Below are 24,453 nucleotides of genomic sequence, written 5' to 3'. Positions count from 1 at the left end.
ATCCTAAATGCCTTGCATACTATCCTAATAAAAATTAGTATTGATAAATGTTTACTAAACTGAAATTCTTGAAAAATAAACTATCAACAAGCATTTATTAAGACCTAATATGTGCCAGATAAAACTAGTAATAGCTTTGCTCCTTAATGGTCTTATATTCTAACAAGGGAGAAAGCAGGTACATATATGGGTATGCATAAAACACACACAAAAGATGGGTATGGTACAAGCAGTTGGAAGGTTCGGGAAAGTTCTCATGCAGAAAGGCTGGTGCTCAAGCAGTCCTGGAAAAAACTCATGATACAAAGGATAGACACAAGAAGGAAGGACACTGCAAGCATAGGAGACAATCAGTACAAAGTCACAAAGATATAAAATAAAATCTCATGTCTGAGAGATAGCAAGAAAGCCAGTTTTGTTGGATCATAGAGCACATAAAGGGGGCATGCTGGTTTATAAGGTAGGTTGGGATCAGGTTGTAAAATGTAACAAGAAAGTTTACATTTTATGTTAATAGCAATAAGGAGGAGTCACTGGAATTTCCTAGAGGGAGAAAGTGTGACATAGATATGTAAAGAAAACCATTTTGGTACTTTTGAAGAGGATTGAGTAAGATGTATTAGGACATTATTGCAATAATCTAGAGATGTGAGTAGGGGGTGAATAAAAGAGACCCATGAGAGATGTGGAAATAAAGATAGCAAGATTTGGCGACTGAATATATGGAAAGGTGGCATGAGGCAGTTTGTACAGGGAAGACAGAAAGCACCATGAAGGAGTACTGCAAGTAAAAGTAGGCAGTGGTGTATTAGAAACAAGAACCACAACTGATGATCATAGGGGAGGAGAGATGGGACTCTCCACAGAGCCAATCATATGTGAATACAACAAACTATTAAAAAAAATAAAAATAGGCCTAAATAATAGGAGAGATGGTTAGAGTACAATATAACAAAATGGCAATGCTAATGAAATAAATTTACAGATTGAGGGCTATACCAAATATTATGAGACTAGAAAAAAATAAAGTGCTTGAGGGTCATAATGTATTTTTCCTTGTTTCATGGATTATCATGTACAAAGAATGCATCACCTCACTAACCTACTACTGGTAAGTCTCTTGGTATTTAGCAAGGATAATATGCAGACATAGTGTTTTTCTTTTTTTTGTTTTTGGTTTTGTTTTATTTTTGCATGGTTTTATTGTGAGACTACATCTCTCCTTTTCATCCATGTTGGAGTGTAATGACCACTCCCACACCTAGTCCAACTCCTGACCAGCCTGAGACTTTTTTTTTAATTTATTTATATGCATGGGTAATTTTACAACATTAATGATTGCCAAATCTTTTATTCTAATTTTTCCTCTCCTCCCCCCCTCCCAGATGGCAGGTTGACCAATACATGCTAAATATGTTAAAGTATAAATTAAATACAATATATGGACATACTGTTTTTAAATCTATAATTCAAAATCTTCCCAGATTAGCAAAACCCATCAAGCTTACACTTTATTGTCAAGGACTCTGAAAAACAAGTAACCTCTATGCCACAAAAGGACCCAAAAGTAGGACTTTTGTGGAGGCTGGCCCAGTCCAAGGCAGTAGATTAGCACCTTTCTTTAGAATATAATACATCTCAATGAATTCATCTCAGGTATAAAAACATTCTCTTCAACTATTAACTTTGGAGGCTAGAGTCTTTTTAATGGACCTCCACACTACCCTTCAGACTGCTAAAAGATAATGTAATGATTGCACATTGAAAAAGGGTTGAAAAAGACCTTAGAGAGACTACCCTCGACCACCAATGTGTTCTGAGTATAAAGTGAGGCCTCAGGTGAAATGAATTGTTTCACCAAGTCTATATACAGTAAAGGGCAGAGCAAAAACATTAATTCAGTACTTCTAGCTTCACCTGTAAAGTGTGTGTACATATTTTGTGTAGGGGGAGTGCATGTATATCAAAATATTGGCCTCTGGTAATCCAAAAATTCTTAGAAGAGAAAATTTTCACAGATCTTTCATAACATGAGACACAAGTAGAGTCAGAGTCTGACCTCAGAGTCAGAAAGGCCTGTGTTCAAGTTCTTCTCACACATACTACCTGTCACCAACTTCCAAGTGCCTTAGATATCTCTAAGATTTTAAGCTAGAGAAGGTAGCAAACTATATTGGCAAAGAGAATTTGCTTAGTTAGGAGTTCACTGTACCAAAGAAATTACGTTTATTCCTTTTTCACTTATCCCTATTTCAAAATATAAAACCAAGCAAGAAATAAACACTTAAAAGGGAACCAGTTTCACAAGGAGCTCAATAATTGATAATAAAGGAAGAAGCTGATGGTGGCATTCATCATCATAGACATGGGAAGGTAATGAGAATAAGGTAAAAGAGAAATAGGCGGAGAAGTAAAGTTCTACTGTTATATCTACTTTTCTCATAAAATTAAGATTATACCAGAAAACTTAAAATAAAGAAATTGAGTACTTCTCAAGAGTAAAAAATACTTACACAGTTAAGTGAATTCTTGCAAAAGACCAAAAACACTGGAGCTATTAAGTAAACTATGATATTCATTATATATAATTAACAAGTTCTATGGATTAAAATATTATGCAGATTCTAGTTGCAATGTGGCATAATGGAAAGAGTATTTTAGTCCTAATTCTGACAATATGTAAATTCAGACAAATCACTATCTTTGGGCCTCAACTTTTTTCATTTACAATATCAGGGACTTGAACTAGAAGTAAACCAGATATAAAATGACTGTATTAGAATAATATCCAAGTACCTATAATTTAATTTAGTGGTTAAACAGTTTACAAAAAAATTGTCTGAGAAAAGACATAAAATTTACTAAATAAAGAAATTTTGCAATGTAAAGATAACTATTAATTATTAGTTACCAAAAACTAATGGTATAGAAGAACAGCACCTGTTGACTAAGAAGATAGCAAAAAGGTTTTAAACCTTTTTAAACCTTTTAAACCTTGAGCACTTTGAGTCAAGTGATTAGAGTATAAGTTTTTCCTAGGAGTTTGGCTTTTGTGAAAAGGCAAAGTGATGTAGGATGAAAGGCTAAAGGGAAGTGAAGCTCAAATAAAGGTGAGTTTTTGTTGCTGTTGTTGAGTTTTGCGGCACCAATTGGCCTTAACTGACTTGTCCAAGGTCATCTAACTTGAGGGCTGGTGCTCTTCAGTGTCATCTAGTTGCCCCCAAATAAGAGTGTTTTAAGAAAGGGAAACCTAAATATGTTTGTAGGTAGCAGAGAAAAACCAATAGATTGGGAAGGAAGATTTTTTTTTATTTTTTAATGAATGAGACTTTAAGTTTAATATTTATAAAATTCTTTAGGATGGGTTGTTTATTTAGCAATTATAAATAATAAATGTAAAAATTAAGATATTGGGCAATTCTTTTCTCCAACCCTTTTGGCCTAGATGGGATTATATTTTTTGTTATAAGATAAAATTTCTATATGTAGACCAGGGGTTTTCAAACTATGGCCCACGGGCCAGATGCTGCCCACTGTGGATGTTTATGTGGCCCCTGGGTTATGGCAAATAGGCTGAGGGGTGGAGACAGAGTGTGAGTTTTTGTTTTTACTATAACCTGGTCTTCCAACAGTCTGAGGGATTATTTAAAAAGTTTGAGGACCACTGATCTAGACCAATCTTTATTATATTTGAGAAATTTAGTCTCTTAAAGATTTAACTTAAAATAAAAATCAAATTTAAAATAGGGAGAAAGAAGGGTACTAATGGCTCCAAGTTCTCAGTGTTTCCAAAAACTCATCCTGCAACAACATCAATTCTGAGACATTTTACTCAATACATCCTGTCCCTTGGGCCCCTCTCTCTTAAAGACCCCCTAAAGATCCCCTTTTAGATTCAATATTTTAGGAAGGTTCCAGAGCAGATACCTAATCATTTCCCACCTGTAGAAAGCACTTCATCATGCCCTACCTCATCACCCTTATCTTCCCCCTTCAGCTTTTTTTTTTTTTTTTTCCTTCCCACGTGTTGGCTTCCTTTATTAAGATTATAAGATCCTTAAGGAAAGGGGCTATTTTTGCCTTTTTTTTTTTTTTTTTTTTTTTTTTTTATTCTTAGTGCTCAGCACAATGTCTGGCATATGCTAAGTAGTGTTTAATAAATATTTATTGACTGAATGAAAGTAAACTACAGCAGAACTCCATATTACAACTCTTGTGTCACAACTAGAAAACAATTTGTATTGGATGCAATTGGAACACTTGTGTGACTTTCTCTATCAAAAGTAAGCAACATGTAAAGTAGCAGAGGTGGCAGAAAGTGGATTAATCAAAGGCCAAGGTAGCAAGACATAACTAGTAACAGAACAACCATGCAAGGGGTTTGAGAGCTGAATACAATAAATGTTCAAACTGCTTAACTACAAGGATAGAAATTTTAAAAAAGAGAAAGTGAGATTAAAGCAAATATGATGACCTAAGAGAGGGAGGGACAAGTGGGCTGGAATGATTGGAGATCACAGTGAGAGTGAATAGATTTAGGAGGGATGAAGCACAGGAAAGATGTAAAGTTAGGAGATTATAGTGGGTTCACAATCATATAAATAAAAGACTAAGTCATGTTCAGATTAAGAGTATGACCAACATTTTGTATGGCTGAGATAAAAGTGAAAGTCATTCTTGAGAAGATAGGAGATCAAAGTGTTTGTGAGAACAGCAACATGAATATTTAAGTCCCCAAGTGTAAAAGTAGGAGTTGGACTGGAAAAGAAAACTATGAAACTAAATACTGAAGAAAATAGAACACCCATTTCTATTAAGTGTGCACACACACAACTTCCCAAATGCACACATTTTCACACAGAGTAGAAAATATAGGAAGGACCTTTCTTTAAAATACATCTCTCTAGTTAGACAGATATATGGAAAGATAAACAGATAAAAGGACATATACACATATATGTAAATATGTGTCTCAAGAACATCAAATATAATGTTAACTCATTTCCTTTAAAATTGGGATGAAAAAAGGAAGCCCATTGTCATCACTTTTATTTGACAATATTAGAAATTCCCTGCTATAGCAGGAAAACAAAAGAAATTAGAGAACAGAGCATAAAAAAAATGTTCATTTTGCATTTCATAAGAGCATTTTTAAAGAATCCTAGAGAGTCAACTAAAAATTAAATTAAGCAACTTAAGCTACTTGGAGAACGGAAACCATGTAATCACCATCATTTCTATATAATATCCAGCAAGAGAAAGAAAAATTCTATTAAAAAAAATACTGCTGGTAAAACAATGTTCTATTTTTTTTTTTTAGATAAAACCCTCTGACAAATAAATCATATAATGGCTTAAGTGCATGTAAGTACTTATTACATGCCATTTTCTTAATTCAATAAAATTCCTTAATCAAGAATGAAAAGTAGTAATATGTTTGATTTTTTATTTCCCACATAACTTGTGGCTTTTCCTAGAAACATTTCTCTATTTTCAATTCTTGATAGCTGTAAGTTAATTTCAACTATAAAACTATATTATCAAAAACAGGTATAAATAATTTGTAAATAATTATTATAGAAATAGCTACCTCTGTCTCCCTTATTCAATCAAACAAAGCACCTATTGATACTGTCATTCAAGCAATGATCTTTAAGATCAGAAGCAGAAAAAACAAAGAAAACAGAAGACCTTGAGGGAGCTGACCACAAGCAATCAATTCTTACCCCCCAAAATCTATTTTTAAGGTAGAAGAATCTATTCATATGCTAAGTCTCTACCCTCAAATTCACCCTTCAACATTTTTTTTCTTTAACTTTCCTAGATTATGCATTCATTCCCTTTAAACTTCTACTAATTAAATTAAAATTAAACTCAAATAGCAAATAATCTTGAAAGGATTAAAAATTATTCATTTTCATATTTTTTCTGCATCAGTTCAATCTAATCGTTTCCCTCTAGTAACTTGCTATCATAATTTACATTAAAGAAATACAAATTTTGATTGTGAAAAGGGATATATAGAATAAGAAAGGAAGCACATTGAAAAGTTGAGTAGAACTGAGTGTAGTTCCAAAATGGGAGTTTAAGGCAAATTGAGAGTACCGGAATTTTTATTTTACAAATCCATAGTGTAATTACCATGCATTATTGTATATTATGCCATTATTTGCTTTTATGTCTTATCACTCTACTATATTGCATGCTCTATATTGCATTCTCTACTATCTTGATGTTGTCATCAGGAACCAACCTTAGTTAAATTTAAGTTTTAGTGCCTCCCTCAGTATTTTGTACACATTATGCACTATATAAATTTTTTAATGAGTGAGTAAAATTAGCACTTGGCAAGAAAAGCTACTACCCTTTAATGCAACAATTTCACAACTGGGTGTTCAATTTAAGAAAATAAATGACAAAAGAGGCATATATATTCTCAAACATTTGCATCAGAACTCTTTGTAAGAGCAAAAACTGTAAACAAAGTGAATGCCCATCAGTTGGGGGGAAGACTAAGCAATTAATGGTATGTGTATGTAGTAAAATATTATTACATCCAAAAGATAATGAATATGAGAAATTCAGAGACATATTAGACTTTTTTGAAGTGATACAGAAGAAATGTTTATGTGGAAGAAAGTGTTTTGTAAAGACTTTCTTAAAGGAAAAAAAAAAAAGGGGGCATTAGGAAGTGAAAAAGCAGTACAGATTTGGAATGGACAGTAAATGCCAACTAATTCCCAGAAAGAGGGAAGAAAGTATTTTCTTTATTCTCTTTATATATTATATGACCTCACTTAAAAACCTTTAGTTAAGATTAATAAAAACCCTAACTCATTTATGTAGTGCTAAATTTAAGGATGACCAAAAAAACTTTGAAAATTCAGCTATAATAGGTTACCTATATTCAATTACACAAATATTTCTTGATTAGTCTAAGAAAAAAAAAGAAAATTTCCCTGGGAATATGAAATTGATTTTCAAACAAAAATTAGAAAAGAACACAATTTATTTGTCACTTGAGAATGGTGTACAGCAGTAAATCTTTATGAGAACCTTTTAACAAAATCAGGAAGTTTGAGGAAAAGATCCAGTCTTCTTAATTTTAGATTGGTAGTGCATGCATCATGGCTTCAGACATGGTAAGGACAAGCTGAAGAGAGGGCTGAACTTCTGGGAATCCTAGGGTCCTGCCAAATGAGTCAGTTGTGTTCTGTTTCTCTTTCACTCAAAGAGGAAGATCATTGAGCCAAAGCAAGCTACAAAGTTAGGACAATAGCTTTCATAGAGAGAAAGAATTACTGGCCTGCTATGTGCAAATTAATATCATGACTCTTAATATTTCAAATTTTTTTTAAAAATAAAAAGTCACATTGAAGGAATTAGGGTAGGTAATGAGGAAACAAAACTATCACTCTGGGCATAGCATATGATGGTATTTAAAGAGTCCTAGAGAATTAATTAAAAACTACTACAAACAATAACTTTAACAAAGTTGCAAGATATGAAACAAACCCATAAATCATCAGCATTTCTGTGTTACCAACAAAACTCAGTAGCAAGAAACAGAAAGCCAAATCTCATTTAAAATAACTGTAGATAATATAAAGTATTTGGAACTCTACCTGCCAAAACAAGCCTATAAACTATATGAACACAATTACAAAAACTTCACACGCAAAAAAGTTAAAGCTAAACAATTGGAAGAATATCAAATGCTCATGAGTAGGCCGAGCAAATATTTAATCTACTTATTCAGTACAGTAATCAAACTGCCAAGAAGTTACTTTACAGAGCTAGAAAAAATAACAACAAAATTCATCTAAGAACAAAAGGTCAAGAATGTCAAGGGAATTAAGAGAAAAAAATGCAAAGTAAGGTGACCTAGCCTTACCAGATCTAAAACTGCATATTACAAAGTAGTGGTCAACAAAAACATTTGGTATTGGCTAAGAAATAAAGTAGTGGATCAGGGGAATAGATTAGGTTCACAAGACACAATAGTCAGTGACTATAATAATCTAGTGTTTGATAAACTTAAAGATTCCATTTCCTGGCACTAGAATTCATTATTTGACAAAAGTTGGTGGTTAAAGTGGAAAATAGTATGGCAAAAACTAGGCACTGACCCACATCTTACACTCTATACCAAGATAAGGTCAAAATGGATTCATGATTTAGACATAAAGGATAAAGCAAATTAAGAGAACAAGGAATAGAGGTTCTTTTCACATGTGTGGAGAAAGAATGTATGGCCAAAGAACTAAAGAATATTATGAAATGCAAAAATGGATAATTTTAATTACATCAAATTAAAAATTTTTTGCACAAAGCCAATGCAGTCAAAATTAAAAGGGAAGCAGAAAACTGGGGGGAAAACTATTTCTGATAAAGGCCTTATTTCTTTTTTGTTTTTTTGCTGAGGCAATCGGGGTTAAGTGACTTGTCCAGGAGGAGTTAAGTGTCTGAGGCCAGATTTGAACTCTCTGTAAGACTTAGCAGAAGCAATAAAATAGCAGAAGCCTTGGAAGCTTTCAGTCCAAAGTTGTGCAAGTTGGAAAAAGATTTTGGGAGACCCTATGCTAGCACTCAGCACAGGAATGAAATCAAAAGAATGAAAATATAGGTAGAAAATGTTAAAGATCTCATACGAAAAATAGTTTGGGGAGAGATAATTTAAGAATTACTAGACTACCAGAGTCATGATCAGAGAAAGTCCACATTATAATTCAAGAAATTATCAAGGAAAACTGCCCCATTTTTCTAAAACCAAACAGTAAAGTAGAAATTCATTGAACAACTCTTAATGAAGATCCCAAAATGTAAACTAGACACCAGAGTTCTCAGATCAAAAAGAAACTGTCAAGTTTAGCAAGTAACAGGGTAAGGGACTTAGAATATGATATTCTGGAAGGCAAAGGAGCTAGGATTACCACTAACAATAACCTACCCAGCAAAATTGAGTATAATTCTTTAAGGGGAAAAAGTTACACATTCAATGAAATAGAAGACTTTTAAACATTCCTGATAAAAAGGCAAGAAATGAAGAGAAAATCTGACTTTCAAATTTAAGGCTCAAGAGAAGTAATGTAGGGGTAATTAAATGGTTTAGTAGATAGAGCACTGGCCCTAGAGTCGGAAGGACCTGAGTTCAAATTTGACCTCAGACACTTAACACTTCCTAACTGTGTGATCCTGGGCAAGTCACCCCCTCCCCCCCCAAAAAAGGTAAACGTGATAGAGAATTCACCAAGAAATCAGGTAATATTAAACTTTATGGAGATATGAGACATGTAACTCCTTAGGAGTTACATGGGAGTGAGTTGATTAGGTTGTGATGATCTAAAAAAAATCAAGAAAAAGGGATGTTCTAGAAGGGGAAGGGAGAGGAAGAATTGGGGGAAATTATGTCACATAAAAGACATATAAGAAAGAGCTTTTACAGTAGAGGAGAAAATGTAGGGGAACACCTGAATCCCACTCTCAACTAACCTGCTTCAAAGGGAAAAACTATATATACACAATTGGTTAAAGAAATCTATCTATGGGGAAACTAAAGGCATAGTGGATAGAGCACTAGTTGTAGAGTAAGGAGAATTCTGGCCAAATCACTTAACCTCAATTTGCTTCTAGAAAGGAAGGTGGAAAAAAGGAGGAAGGGAAGGAAGATAAAGGAACAGGGGAGAAAGAGACAGAAGTCTATCTTACTCAAAAGGTAAGTAAGTGGGGAACAGGATAAACGAAAGGTAAGAGAGTAACAGAAGAAAATGAAGAGAGGCAGTGATTGGAAGCAAAACTAACTTTTGGGGAGGGATAGGGTAAAAAAAAAAAAAGAAAAGAAAAAGAAAAACATAAGCAAAAGAAAAGCAGGATGGAGGGAAATGCGCAATTAGTAATCATGTTAATGTTATGGAATGACATGTTAATGGTATGAACTTAACCTTAAAGCAGAAGCAGGTAGCAACCAGAATCCAACTATATATTGTTTACAAGAACCACACTTGGAACAGAAACACACTGTTAACATAAGGGGTTCAAACAAAATCTATTATGCTTCAGTAGGAAAAAAAGGCAAGGGCTGTAAGTCATCTCAGGAAAAATAAAAATAAAGTAGATCTAATTAAAAGAAATAATCAGGGAAACTGCATTTTCCTGAGAGTTACCATAGGCAATGAAGTAATAAATTCTAAACATATATGTACCAAATGGCAGAGCAGCCAAATTCTTAAAGGAAAAGTTTAATATGTTACAGGAGTAAATAGATAGTAAAGTTATACTAGTGGGGGACCTCAACTTTCCCCTCTTAAGAGTTCTATAAATCTAACCAGAAAATAAATAATAAAAAGTTATGATGATGAATAAAATTTTAGAAAAGTTAGACATAATAGAGTTCCGTAGAAAACTGAATGGAAATAGAAAGGAGTCTACCTTTTTTCCTTAGGTATACATGGCACTTTCACAAAAATAAGACATAAATACCTCACAAACAAGTGCAGAAAAGCAGAAATATTAAATGTACCCTTTACATATCATAATGTAATTTTGCATTAAATAAGTGGCTGTGGAAATAGATTAAAAATTAAATGGAAACTAAATATAATCCTAAAGAATGAATAGGTCAAAGAACAAATCATAAAAACAATCATTTCACCAACAATTATGACAATGAGACAACTTACCAAAACTTAGGGGATGTAGTCAAAGCAGTACTTACGGGAAAATATTTATCTCTAAAATCTGATATCAATAAAGGGAAGATCAATGAATTGAGCATGCAGTTGCTTTTCTAAATATGTAATCATCCCTATTAAAAATTATCTTGTTAGATGCATTCTACTCTTGTAATCTATGGAGATCTTTCTAAATCCTGATTCTGTTATTCAAAAATTAGTTATCCCTCCAAGCATCCTATAGTCTACCAAATCTAAAAAACATTCAAACATTCAAACTATGCCTTCATCAAATTAGGAAAAATGCTCAACAGAAGACAAGTACAAAAATTAAAGTATTAGAGATGTCATAAATATTGACATCAATATACAATTCAGAAATAATCTAAATCTAAAATTCATTCTACCTTTCTCAATTTTGTCCACAAAAATAACAAGACAATGAAATGTCTTCTTAAAATCTAATTATGCTATGTCTTTGGAATTTCCCTGATCTGCCAGTCTAGCAACACTGTCAAAAAAAAAGAAAGAAAAAGGAAAGAAGTCAGTCCAGTTTAACTTGTTCTTTAATTAAGCTATTCTGGCTCATAAGCCATCAATGCTTTCTTTCCAAATGTCCATAAACCATCCTTTTAATAATCCATTCTAGAGTTTAAACAAGAATCAATTCTACCATTTAAAGAATCTTTTATCCCCACCTTTTAAAAACTGGAATGGCATTTAGCTTTCTCCAGCAGCACAGCACGAATCTCTTATGCTCCATGATTTCTTAAACATCACCATGAGTTCAACACTAATACATATTATAATTTCCATATCCTGAAATGCATAATTCATCCTGACTTGATGACTTGAAATCATTGAAAGCAATATGATACTTCATCACTTCATTTATCTGCAGTTTAAATGTACTATGAACCATTTTTGTTTTATGAAGGATATTGTTGTAAAGTAAGACTAACAGAAGCAAACTAGTTGAGTAATACTGGATTCTTTCTGCCACTATCCTCATTCAATCAATTCCAGATAACATACCTATCCCATTATTTAATCTTCAACATAATTTTAAAAGATTTTTTTAATGACCTCCGCATTTAAGATAAGCCTCAGGATAATTCTATGCTTATTTCTTACTTGTTTTAAAAAGCATGTCCCTTCTTTTGTATTCATTTTCAGTTACCTATGTTTATTTCCATTGTCTGTACATCAACTTTAAGAGTTGTTCAATGTGTTTTGTGTATCCTTAATACTTTCTTCAGACAAGGAGCTCTTTTCTTCCTCCATCACTCATTTTTAATAACTACCTTCCTCAGCACATTCCATTCCTCTTCAATCAACTTACCTTACAGAATCTTACAGCATGCAACCATATCTATCATTTCTCTAAATTTTGAGACCCAGCCTCAAGTCTTAAGATAAGTGCCAACCTATGATTTGTTTTTATGTTGTTCTTGTTTTTTAAACAGGGAACTTCCTATCACTTCTATTTTATCCACTAGTTTGAACTCAAATCCAAAATTGCACTTCCCTTTGTGATTTCATTTTTCAGAACATGGAAGAAGTCATCATCATTCAAGACAACTTTATTTTTCAGCTGGCTGAACAAATGGTGATTTTTAGTAAAAAGAACACTCCAATATATAGCTGAATATATATATATAACAGAACAGATAATTTAAACACCCCTATATAACTGAACAGATAATTTAAACACCCCTATCACTACTATACCACATCTGAACCAGCTCTTTATCTTACTCCCAGAATTCATTATCTGGGTGATCTATTTCATTATTTCTACTATAGTATTACTTCTACCTTTTACAACCTTGTTTAAATATTCTTTAACATAATTTCCCTCAAAAATTTCCATATAAAATTATATATTAATTATATTTTTAACCAAAATGTTCCAAAGATTGACCTTTGAGAACCAAATTGTAGTCAGTTACCAATCATGTAGAATTTACCTCCTTTGTGCAAAGACCTCTTTCACATTGTTACACAAAATCTGTGCATCTGTAGACTGCCAAGGCATATTGCTGTCCTTTTTTCTCAATGTTATATAAATTACTATGAATCTTCACTGCTTTTCAAATTACTATGCTGCATCTGCCATGCATCTACTATTCTGGATCTGCAAAATCTGTTTCTGTCCTATCTAGCTTAACAGTTAAATCAAAAAGTTTTCTTCCCCTCCAATTTCAGTTCTAAACTTTTAAATGGGGGGAAAAGAGGGAAGAAGGGGAGCAATAGCAGCACATATCAAGTGTTGCCTTTCAATAAATCATAATGCAGTAACTTTAGAGCTGCTTGTTCTCCAAAATTAAGGTCTCTCCATACTGGGTCATGTGGGATCAAAAACCATTGCAACCTTCTAATCTTCAGAGTAGAAAGGGTAAATAAGATGAGGAAGACTTGAAGCCAAAAATGAGTAAAAAGATTCTAGCTATTCCAAATTAATTTCTATATAATTCACTCAATATGATTTATTATATGACAAACATTTTGCTATATACTAGAAGAAACTAAAATAAATGAAACATGATCCCTGCCCTAGCTTATTATTTAATAGCAAGAAATAAAATAGACAAATATGTAATATTATACAGAATATAAAAGAAATCCTAAGCAAGATGGAAAAAAAAAACAGAAAAAATTATTTCTGATTAAACAATCAAAGAAATCTTAATGAAGGAAATAGCACTTGATATATGGGCATATTTTCAAGAAGCAAAGATGGGAAAGGGTAATCCAGGCAAAGGAAATGGCAAGGGAAAAAAGTCACAAATCATTGTAGAAAGCAATCTGATATTATAACCAAAAATTCACTCAACTATGCATATACCCTTTGTCCTTGACCCAATGATACCACTAACTAGAGCTATATACCCAAAAGAAATTAAGCAAGAATAAAAAAGGATCCATATTTACAAAATATTTATAGCAGCTCATTTCTTTTTTGATGGCAAAGACCTAGAAACTAATTAAGTGTCCATCAATTTTGAGGAATGACTGACCAAATTATGGTAGATAGAATGGAACACTACTGTGCCAAAAGAAATGATAAAAGTGACAATTCAGAAAAAACCTATAGCAGAACCAGAGAACAATTTACACTATTACAACTTTGTAAAGACAAACTATGAAAAGAAAAGAACTTTAAACACAATGACCAACAATTTCATTATGTGGCATGCTACTTGCCACAAACTCAGGATATAGAATGATACTGAGATATATAGATATAAATATAGATATAGATTTCTTATATGCTCCATGAAGGAATTTGTTTTCTGTGATCACACATATTTATTTTAAGAGTATTGGCAGCTAGGTGACACAATGAATAGAGTGCAAGCCCTGAAATCAGTCAAGTTCAAACCCAACCTCTGATACTTCCTAGTTGTATAATCTCTTGATAAATCTCAACTCCATTTGCCTCATTCTCCTATCTATAAAATGGGGACAATAGCAGCCTCTACCTCAGGGATGTTGTGAACATCAAATGAGACAGTAACTGAAATATACTTGGAACAGTGCCTGATAAAAAGTAAGCATTATATAAATGTTAATTATTCTAAATTTAGTTAAAAAAAAAAAAAGAGGCAGGCAAGCATTAAACTATTATAAGGAAAAGATAGTGTAGCTTGGTTGAATGGAGTATGTACAGAAATATAAAGAAACAGGGCTAGAAGCAGGGAGGTAACCAGAGGTTTTTCTAGCCAGGCTTAAAAATAAGCCTGAAAAAGATTAGGCAGAGGTGTAACATGTTCATAGCTGAGCATAAGGAAATTAATTTTGTAATCTATAGAATGGATAGGTAGGAAATACTAACCACATACCACACAAGGATGATTAAGAATCTAGAGAAATTATGGAGATAGAATAACAGGATAAGGGAACTGACTAGATATGAATGAGAGTTGAGAACATTTAGTCAAAAAATAACTGAAATTTTACATGGGGGAAGAGGAGAAAAAAAAAAAAGAACAGTAAATTAATTTAAGCCTCTAGACTTATGGTAATTGCAACATATTTTAGAGAGAAGTTGATGATTTTTTTTTAATTACACTAGAGTAATTAAATAATTAATTAGATGTAATTTAAAAATAATTTTTAAAATTAAATTATAAATTATTGAGGTGTGAAAAAAGTAGACAAGGCAAATGTTGACACTACCTGGATTTCATTTAACAAAATCTCTTTAGGATTCTCTGAGAGAACAAGGAGACCATGGGGCAGAAGAGAATGGAGGAGGGGATGAATATGAATGTTAACAGGTTGATTTGCAGGAAGAGAACAGTGTGCACAAAGAGTTGAATGATGTCTACCTTGAGAGAAATATCTAGTGTGACACAAACCTCTGTTAATCCAATTCTCTCAAGCATTTTTATCAAAATCTCAGATAAAGCATGTTCTTTAAATCTTAGGCCAGCACGAAAGTCAAAGGAATAGTTAATAAACTAGATTTTTTTAAAAATATGGATTCAAAATTTCTAAGAGAGAAAATGTAAAACTAACAAGGACAAAGCCCACATTTGGAGTTTTTTGGGTTTTTTTTGTTTTTTGTTTTTTTTTTAAATAATTATAGAAATACAAAATGAGGAAAATGACAAAGATAGTTCATCTTTGAACTCTTGAGAGTTTGGGAGTTTTGGTAGATTATAATTAAGTGGATGAGGTAAAAAAAAATTAAAAAAGAAAAACAATGCAGTATTAAAATAAAATTTTTTTTTGTCTTGAAAGTTCACTTATACTATGCAGGCACATCTGGAATACTATAATCAATCAAATCAAGCATTTATTAAGAGCCTACTAAGTTCCTGGTACTGTTCTAATAAGCCCTGGACATAGAAAGGTCTGAACAAAAGACAAACAAAAAACAAAAGTCCATTCTTTCAAGAAGCTCACAGTCTAATGGGGGAAAACTACCTACTAAGTGTGTACAAACAAGATAAATTGGAGATAATTTTAAAGGGAAGGTACTAAGATTATGAAAGACTGAAAAAGCCATATTGCAGAAGTTGGAACTTAAACTGACATTTGAGGAAAATCAATGAAACTAGGAGGTAGAAATGGCGAGAGGAACATGAAAATGCCTAGAGAATGGAAAAGAAATAGCAGAGTCAGTGTATCACAGAATATGTGAGAATGAATAGGGTCAGTTCTGGACACTTACTAAAAATCTGGAGGTTTTCTATTAAGAAGTGACTTGGATTGTTGAGAGGCCAACAAACATTACATGAAGATTTTTTTTTTTTAATCTAGGCCGTTATAAGACTGTGAGGAAGAGTCCCTATCTTTATTTGAAAGTATGTCATGTAGAAGCAGCTAGTTGGTGCAGTAGATAAGAGCAGAACTCTTAAGTCAGGAGGACCTGAATTCAAATTTGGCCTCAGACATTTAACACTTCCTAGCTGTGTGACCCTGGGCAAGTCACTTAACCCCAAATGCCTCAGCCAAAAAAAAAAAAAAAAAAAAAAAGGTATGCCACGTGAAGAGTCTATATATTCTATGTAACAGAACTAAGACTAATAAAGCAGATTTTATGGATACAAATACAAGCTGTTTAAAAATAGCAGCTCTTGATACCTGACATAAAAATTATTACTATTATTTCCCTAAACTAGAAGTACATTGGCCCAACACTGGAGTTTGAGACAAAATAAGCCATTTTCAGGTTTCCTAGCCTCATCTTTATTCACATATCTTTTCCCACCAGGTTTATTTCCTCAAAGTTATAACCTTATTACAAAATTAAGACGTTTTATAATTAAGATCACCTAAGAAAAAGGTCAAGTGTTCATTATATGACATTAAATGATTCAGAAATTATATAATCATGCTTAATTGTAAGGAGCTAAAAAATAGTTTCACATTCAGTCTTAAATAGCATGTTAAAATCAGTAATGTCAAGGAATGATTCTATTCTAATCCTGTCATGAAAAAAAAGACAAAAATACAAAATTGTAGCTTTGTAGCAATTCTAAAATTCTATGAACTAGGAATTTCAATAGCTATGAAACACGGGTCAGAATTGGTCTGAAGTAAAAAATCATTTGTTGGATACTATGCTGATTCAGAACAGAAAAAAACAAAACAAAACCTTTTTTCTTGTTTTCCTAGATAATCTATAGAAAATATAACTGTCTTGGGGGATGAGGGAAAATTTTTTTAAATCCATGCACTGGAGTTGTTTTAAATAGGAGTTTAAAAAATAGATCATGGGAGGATATTTTACAAAATAAGTCCTGAATATTTTCATATATAATTTCTGAAGAAATTTTTTAAAATTCTGAATACTTCAGCTATTTGAAATCAGGAAACAAAAACTAAGATGCATGAAAATTATTCAATGTAAAATTTTTCTCACTGGTAATATTTACAAAGAGAGATGTAAGTTTTCAAATAACACCAGAATACTGTTGTTAAATGCATGAAAAGCCATGGCATTGAGCCGTTTAAAAAATTGATTTAAAAATAAAATTCACCCTCCTAATATAAAACAATAGTTAGGTATAGTGTAAACGGCAAAAAACACTTTTTGACCACCTATTCCAGAAGCCAAACGGGGCCTTGGCTGCTCATACTTCCACATGCTCTAGAATCTTTTCAGAAACTACCCTACTTCACAGATTTAACAGCTCCAAGTCCTCACCCTTTGAATGAATAAAAAAGGGGGTGGGGCAGTCTCCTAGGAACAGACGAGTTTTCAATCCAGGTTCGGTAAGAAAGTGCTAAAACCAAATTTACTAATTTAGACACTCGGGAGGAGAAGAGTGGGGCGGAGCAGAAAACAAGGTGTGTCGATGAGGGGAAGGGAAGATGATGGAGAGGTGATTTCACCGTGTCGGAGGTGACTCAGGAGATGAGTTTACAGGGCTTGGAAGAGTGGGAAACTCACTCCCCCTTTCCCAAAAAAGACATTTAAAGGCAATTACGGAGTCCGACCCCAGCAAGAGGTGACGAAGGATGGGGCGGAGAAAGGGGGATCACAGGAGCCGGGAAGGCAGGTTTATCGGGGAAGAGAGGCCAAGGCCGGGGGATAGATTCAGGGGCCCGGTCACTGCCAAGACCAAGGAAGGGGGCGGTCAAGGCTGGAAAGAGGAGCCTCCGAGGGGACTACCAGCGGGAGGAGGCCTCGGCGGAACGAAGTCCCAACCACTGGGGGAGGCGTGGAGCAGCCTGGAGACCGGCCGGGCGGAGGGACGAAGCACTCGAGGCTCCCCGGCTACAACTCACTCACCTGGTTGGTGACCTGAAACGGAAAAAGAAAACGTGGTTCAGGCATCCATTGCTCGGGCTCCTAGGCCCCCTCCGCCCAGCCCGGCCCAGCCCGACCCGCCAGCCCGTCGCTCACCTCGGGATTGGCCTCCAGAGGTAGCCAGCGGTGAGTCTCCATGGCCGGCTTGCTTAGCTTTCGCCTCCGTCTCCCGGCTCAAGCTCTGACAGCCACAGGCACCCTCGCGGCTTCCGCCCCCGCGCCTCCTGACCCGGGGCCAGCCCAACCCACCCGCTTCGAGGGGAGGGGAATGCAGAAAAACAAGCCTGAGTTACGTAAGCCTCTCGTCACCGCGTTTGGTTCCCTGCGCGATTTCTCGGTCTGACTGAAATCTCTTACTGCAACGAAATCAGAAAGGAAAAGTCGAAGCTCAGCGACGGGGAAAAATGACCCTGAATTCGTGGATCGCTCCCCTTCGGCATATACTACTTGGGCTCTCCCAAGTCCCCGAGGCAGAGTAAGCCGCTTCTACGCACGCGCCTGCCCTGCGCCGCGTGGTCTCGGGCTCCCTCTTCTTTTCTGCTCTAGCCACATTCGGAGGCGCTAGGGGGCGCGCGCGTCCTCTTCTGTCTCTAGAAGGATCTAATCTGCTTGCCGGAATAGGCTGCAGACGCTAGGGGGCGATCGTTCCTTTTTGACTTTTCCTTTCCTCGTGGGGAATTTAAGAAGGAATAGCCGATATCTGTTACAGGTTGGATCTAGGCGCATTGAGCCCCAGGTTTCTCGCTACACTATTGTGTGTATCATTTTTTCCTGGAGAATCCGAACGACTGACAAAAGGAACTGGGGTGCTTCCTAACAAACACCGCAGAAGGAGGCGCCCTTTGTCAGCCTACACAGAAATCCTCAAAGGGGGGATGGGGAGAGGGGGAAACAAGTCTCAGTGCCCCGGAGTTCTAGGAGAGGGACATAAAGGAAGTCAGTCATCCAGCGAAAAATGGCTTCCAAAATTGCTGCTCCCCATCGTATTCAAAATCACTTCTGCATAGATGTGAGTGCAAGGGATAATGTTGTAAAAAATTACCTATGCATATGTACTGTCCAAAAATAAATAAATGAAATTTTAAAAATCACTTTTATATAGATGTGAGTGCAAGGGATAATGTTGTAAAAAATTACCTATGCATATGTACTGTCCAAAAATAAATAAATAAATAAATAAAAGAATGAAATTTTTAAAAAAAAATCACTTCTACATAACCTGCCTTAAAGGAATCTGCCTCATCACCCCAAATGACCTTCTACAAAGTGACTTAACCCTGAAAAATTAGGAAATCTGTCATCTGTGCATTAGCAAGAGGATGCTGGGTACATTCAGGACATATTAATATATTCTTGCAACACCAAATTGGACACAAGGCCAGAGAAATGCCATTCTCTAAGATTAAATAAGCATAAAACTAATTGAGATTGTCTGCAGAAGTAATTCACCGTTAAGGGAGAATTTGTGAAGGATGAGATCAGGATTTAAATGTAATTGATATAAAATGAAATGTAATCAATTATAAGTCGTCTAAGAAGATTCCTTGACACAAGTGGCAATTTCTTTTCAGGGATTCTAGAAAAATGCAAAGAAGTAAGAATTTGTCAGTTTAGGCTAACAAATTCTGATGATCCTTTTAGTGACTTTTTTTTTTTTTAAATTTTTTCTTCCCAAGACACAGACATCACTTCTCCCCACTTCAGTAAATTTTTTCCCATTCTCTCCCTCCTGTCCTGCCCCCTCCCAGTCAGTTGTCAAATCTTTTTCTACCTCAATATATCTATCTCATCTGCTCTCTTCTCTACTATGGTGGGGCAGTCACCATCCAAATAACCTTTGCTAGACTACTTGAGAAAGGCTTCTCCTTTCCTCTAAACCAGTGGTCCTCAAACTTTTTAAATAGGGGGCCAATTCACTGTCCCTCAGACTGTTGAAGGGCAGGACTATAGTAAAAACAAAACCTCACACTCTCTCTGCCCCTCCGCCCATTTACCATAACCCGGCAGGCCGCATAAACATCCTCAGCAGCTGCATCTGGCCTATAGGCTGTAGTTTGAGAACCCCTGCTCTAAACCCTCCCCTCTCCAATCCAATCTCCACAGGAATGACAAATCAATAGTTTAACACTACAATATATGTCTGACCAAGTCATTCCAATGATCAAGATGCTTTAATGTTCCCTCCTAATCCCAGGAAAAAGAGAGAATGTAATGGCCATTCAGACTTGTCCCTTATTGCTCCACAATGGTCGCCTCATCCCTTAAATCCCCTTTGCAGCTATCTAGTAATCTAGGCCTAAACAATGAGTCCACCCTAAGACTGAAATTTCTAGGGACTATAACCTACCTGAACTCAGTCTTCAATAATTAACATTTGTGTTCTATCATACCCCCCATCCCAGTAATTCTGAACCACACCATCTCATTTGATTAAACCTCATTTTCCATTCCCCACTTATTCCTATCTTCCTCAATCCCCCACAAGTCCCACTTTAAATCTTCTCACTCTTTCCACTATGCGCTCTAGATTGCTTGCTCTGAAGTTAATAAACTTAAACCATTTCCTTTTTCATGTCTTACATGTTCTTGAACTCACTAAGACCTGCCGTCCTCCACAGCTTGAAGATGTCTTGCTACCCTATGCCATTTCCAGAATCTCCCATTACCACTCCTCTTTTGAAGTTCTTTGAAAACATATTTATGACTCAAACAAGATTCTAGTAGCTGTTACCAACTGACATCCAGGACTCTCTCTCCTTCCTCTATAAATTCAGTACCTTGTTCAGTCTTTCTTTTCTCCTCAATAATAAAAGACTTCAATATACATTGTGTTCATCCCTCAAACACTCTAATTTACCAATTATTCATTACTGATAACTTACTCCTTGACTCCACCTCAGCAGAAAGTCATACTCCTGATTTTCCCTTCACTCAGAAAAGTTCATGTTCATAAAGTCTGAAATTCCTTTATCATTCCACCTCTTCCTTGGCTTTGCAACCTTTAACTCCTCTATTTTCCTCTACGCTTTCCATCCTTCAGTTCTTTCCCAGAGTCACCCTGTGTTACTTATGCTCATCTCTGTTCCCCATCTTGATCCCTGGAAAAGCAGTTGAACTCTACACACTTCTCATTTTTCCAGTCTCCTGCCCCTTTTTTCTATCAACAATGTGCTGTATCAAACCCCAACTTTGTATTGCACTCAATTGCCTCCACTACTATTCATACTCAACTGAATAAAATGGGCAAAAATCATGAAACTCCGCTGACTGGGTCCACTATAAATTTGTCACACATTATCAACTGGGCTATCAACAAGGCAATTCTTTTCCACTTCCCTAAATAGACCAGTCTGCCTCCCTTAATACATTTACAAATCTTTTCATCCCTCTTTAAATCTTCCATGGCTCACCCTCCCTCTATCCTTTGAGCTGAGAACTCTGACATATTTCATTGAAAAAGTTGACCGAGGTGTAGCTAGGTGGTGCAGTAGATAGAGCACCAGCCCTGAATTCAGGAGGACCGGAGTTCAAATCTAATCTCAGACACTTAACACTTCCTAGCTGTGTGACCCTGGGCAAGTCACTTAACCCCAGCCTCAGGGAAAAAAAAAAAAAAAGAAAAAGAAAAAGAAATAGAACTCTCTCCTCTTGATGTGATCTCACATCATTCAGATGTTTCCCTTCCATCTCCTTCTGTATGGAGTGAAAAAAAAAAAGGCTGTATTTTAGCCAAGGCAAATCCTCTACATACTTTTAAAATGCTGATTAATTAATTCCCTACTATCTCCAACAGTTTGGCTCTTTTTAGCCTTTCGGAGTTTAGCCTCTGACTCACCTTCCATCTCTGCATATCTGCCAGTTATTTCTCTACCACCTACAAACATACAGATGTATTCTCCATCCTCAAAAAATCCTCATTTAATTCATTCATCTCTGATCACTATTGTCAACTATCATTCCTGCTTTTATTGGCTAAACTCCTTGAGACCATTTATAATTGCTGCCTCCACTTTATTTCCTCTCCCTCTCTGCTCAATTAATTGTAGTCTGGCTTCCGGTGTCAAAATTTAACTGAAACTGCTTTCTCCAAAGCTACTAGTGATCTTTTGAATGCCAGAACTAAGGGTTTTTTTTTCCTCAATTCTCAGCACTGACCTCTCTGTATCCTTTGAGATTGTCAGTCACCTTCTTTTGATAACTAACGTCTTCTCTTTAGATTTTGAGAACCCATTCTTTCCTAGTTACCTACCTGTCTGACTGCTCATCTCCTTTTTTGAATCTTTATCCAAGTCACTCCCACTGATCATGAGTGCACCCCAAGGTTCTGACTTTTCTCCTATACTTTTTTCTTTAATGAGCTTTCATCTCTCATGGTTTTACCTGTCATTGAGGTGATTCTCATCCTCCCCTCTCTAAACCTTTAGAATCATATCACTAGCTTACCTTATACTCAACATGTCCAAAATTAATTTCTTATTTTTTACTCCCCTGAACCTCCCCTCTTCTTAAGTCCCCTATTATGTTGAAGGTGCCATCATCCTTTCCAGGTCAAAAGCCAGGTGTCCTTCTCAATTCATTGTCTCTTCGCTCTCCAAACAATTCCCAAGTCCTGTGAATTCTACCAATTCTAAGACACATTATATATGTGCCCCCTTTTTCTCCTCTGACTCTGCAACGACTCTGGTATGGGCCCTGATACAGGGTCTTGTTACCTTATACCTGGAATATAGAAAGTATTTTATACTGGTATAAGGACTATAGTAATAACCCTGTCACTAAACTCTCCCTATTCCATTCCATTCTGACTCCAGTGATGTCAAACAAGTAAAACCAGAGGTCTCCTACATAAGAATCTCCCACTGGTGTATATTTACTTAGAAAACTACATATTAACATTATCTGTATTTTATTGTATTTGTATTTATATATTTAAATATTTTCTAATTACATCTGAATCTAGTGCAGGCTGCTCTTGGGAGTATAGAGGACCTCAGAGGCTACAAGGCTACTAAACCCTACATAAGACTCTTTCACTGATGTATATTTACTTAGAAAACCACATATTAACATTAAAATTTGTCTTATTGTATTTGTATTTGCTTTGTTAAATATTTATAAGATTTAATAAATATCAATAAATATTTAATGTTAAACACTCTTGGGGGTGTTGATTACCCCTCACAGCCCACTGCTAATCCAGATTTGACATCTCTATTAACTCAGATGTCAAAATGATCTTCTTAAAGTGTGGCTCCAACCATATCAACTCTTTATTCAAAAGACTTCACTGGCTTGCATGTGGTCTTTTCTCTAGATTATAAATAAATGCAGTAATCACTTAAGAAATGCTTATTGACAACTATAAGTGCCTAGAAGGTGAAGAACTGTTCATTTTTATCTTTGAAATTATGGTACTTTACTGTTGTAATTCATGAGGAGGATGGAAGACAACTAATTAAATTCCTTTGCCTTTTTTCTAAATGGGTGATTTTGTGGGGAGCCAGCAAGCATACTAGAGAAACACATTTATGTACATAATTTGTACATTTGAAGCCAAATTTATTGAAGGATACACAAGTGACTAGATCATGGCTGATAAGGCCATGTTGCTAGCTCTCTCTGTGCCTCCTTTCCTGATGATGTCCTTTTCTAGCCCGTAAAGTGCCAATGTGATCTAGGCTGCCCAATTCCAAGTACAACAGGTGGGCCCAGTGATAGCTGCAAAATGGTTCTTATAAGCAGAAAAGTTCTATTTCTAATGTAGGTTGCTGTTTTTTTTTTTTTTAATGGGATTTCAACTCCCTACCCTTTGCCCCTTTAAAATTTATGTCTCAAGGCAACAAGAAGATTATGTGATGATCAATTCTGACAGATGTGGCTCTTTTCAATAATGAGGTAATTCAGGCCAATTCCAATGGACTTGTGATGGAGAGAGCCATCAGCATCCAGAAAGGATTGTGGGAACTAAGTGTGGATCACAATATAGTATTTTCATTCTTTTTGTTGTTGTTTGCTTGCATTTTATTTTCTCTCATTTTTTCCCTTTTTGATCTGATTTCTCAGCACGATAATTGTGGAAATATATATATATATAGAAGAATTACACATGTTTAGTATATATTAGATTACTTGCTTTCTCGGGGAGAAGGGTAGAGGGAAGGAAGAGAAAAAATTTGGATCACAAGGTTTTGCTAGGGTGAATATTGAACACTATCTATGCATATATTGTGAAAATAAAAAGAATTCACACATTCCTGTAAGTTCTTCACCTTATCTCTCTATTCCATACATTCCCCCTTGTAATATGTACATGATTTTATCATATTCCTATGAAAAATTTACACACTGTTTAAAATCAGTTAACATATCTATACATTGTTTATTAAGTTCAATATCAAGTCCATCCCTTTCTAATACATTCCAGCCTTTTCTCTGAAGAATCATCATTTTAATAGCATCTTCTGTATGCAATGTTTTTGATAGGGATTGTTGAACTATTCTAGTTACTAATGCAAT

The 24,453-nt window shown here is 35.2% G+C and overlaps 1 protein-coding gene across 5 annotated transcripts in view; it reads right to left on the bottom strand.

Annotated features, from left to right (window-relative positions):
* UCHL3 (ubiquitin C-terminal hydrolase L3) overlaps positions 1-18,192 on the bottom strand; it is an 85,999-nt gene extending 67,807 nt beyond the window's left edge. For 3 of the 5 annotated variants that reach the window (XM_074299271.1, XM_074299273.1, XM_074299275.1), the window contains exon 1: positions 18,023-18,192. Coding sequence is in view for 2 of the 5 variants with exons in the window: in XM_074299272.1 (XP_074155373.1) it covers positions 18,034-18,075 (42 nt within the window). In the remaining 3 variants the exon portion in view is untranslated. The remainder of the gene's footprint in view (positions 1-18,022) is intronic. The other 2 variants (XM_074299272.1, XM_074299274.1) reach the window with 1 other exon arrangement.
* Between the last annotated feature and the right edge of the window lie 6,261 nt (positions 18,193-24,453).

Source organism: Sminthopsis crassicaudata, chromosome 3, assembly GCF_048593235.1.
Source record: "Sminthopsis crassicaudata isolate SCR6 chromosome 3, ASM4859323v1, whole genome shotgun sequence".
NCBI lineage: Eukaryota > Metazoa > Chordata > Mammalia > Dasyuromorphia > Dasyuridae > Sminthopsis > Sminthopsis crassicaudata.
This window is presented reverse-complemented; position numbering and strand designations above follow the sequence as displayed.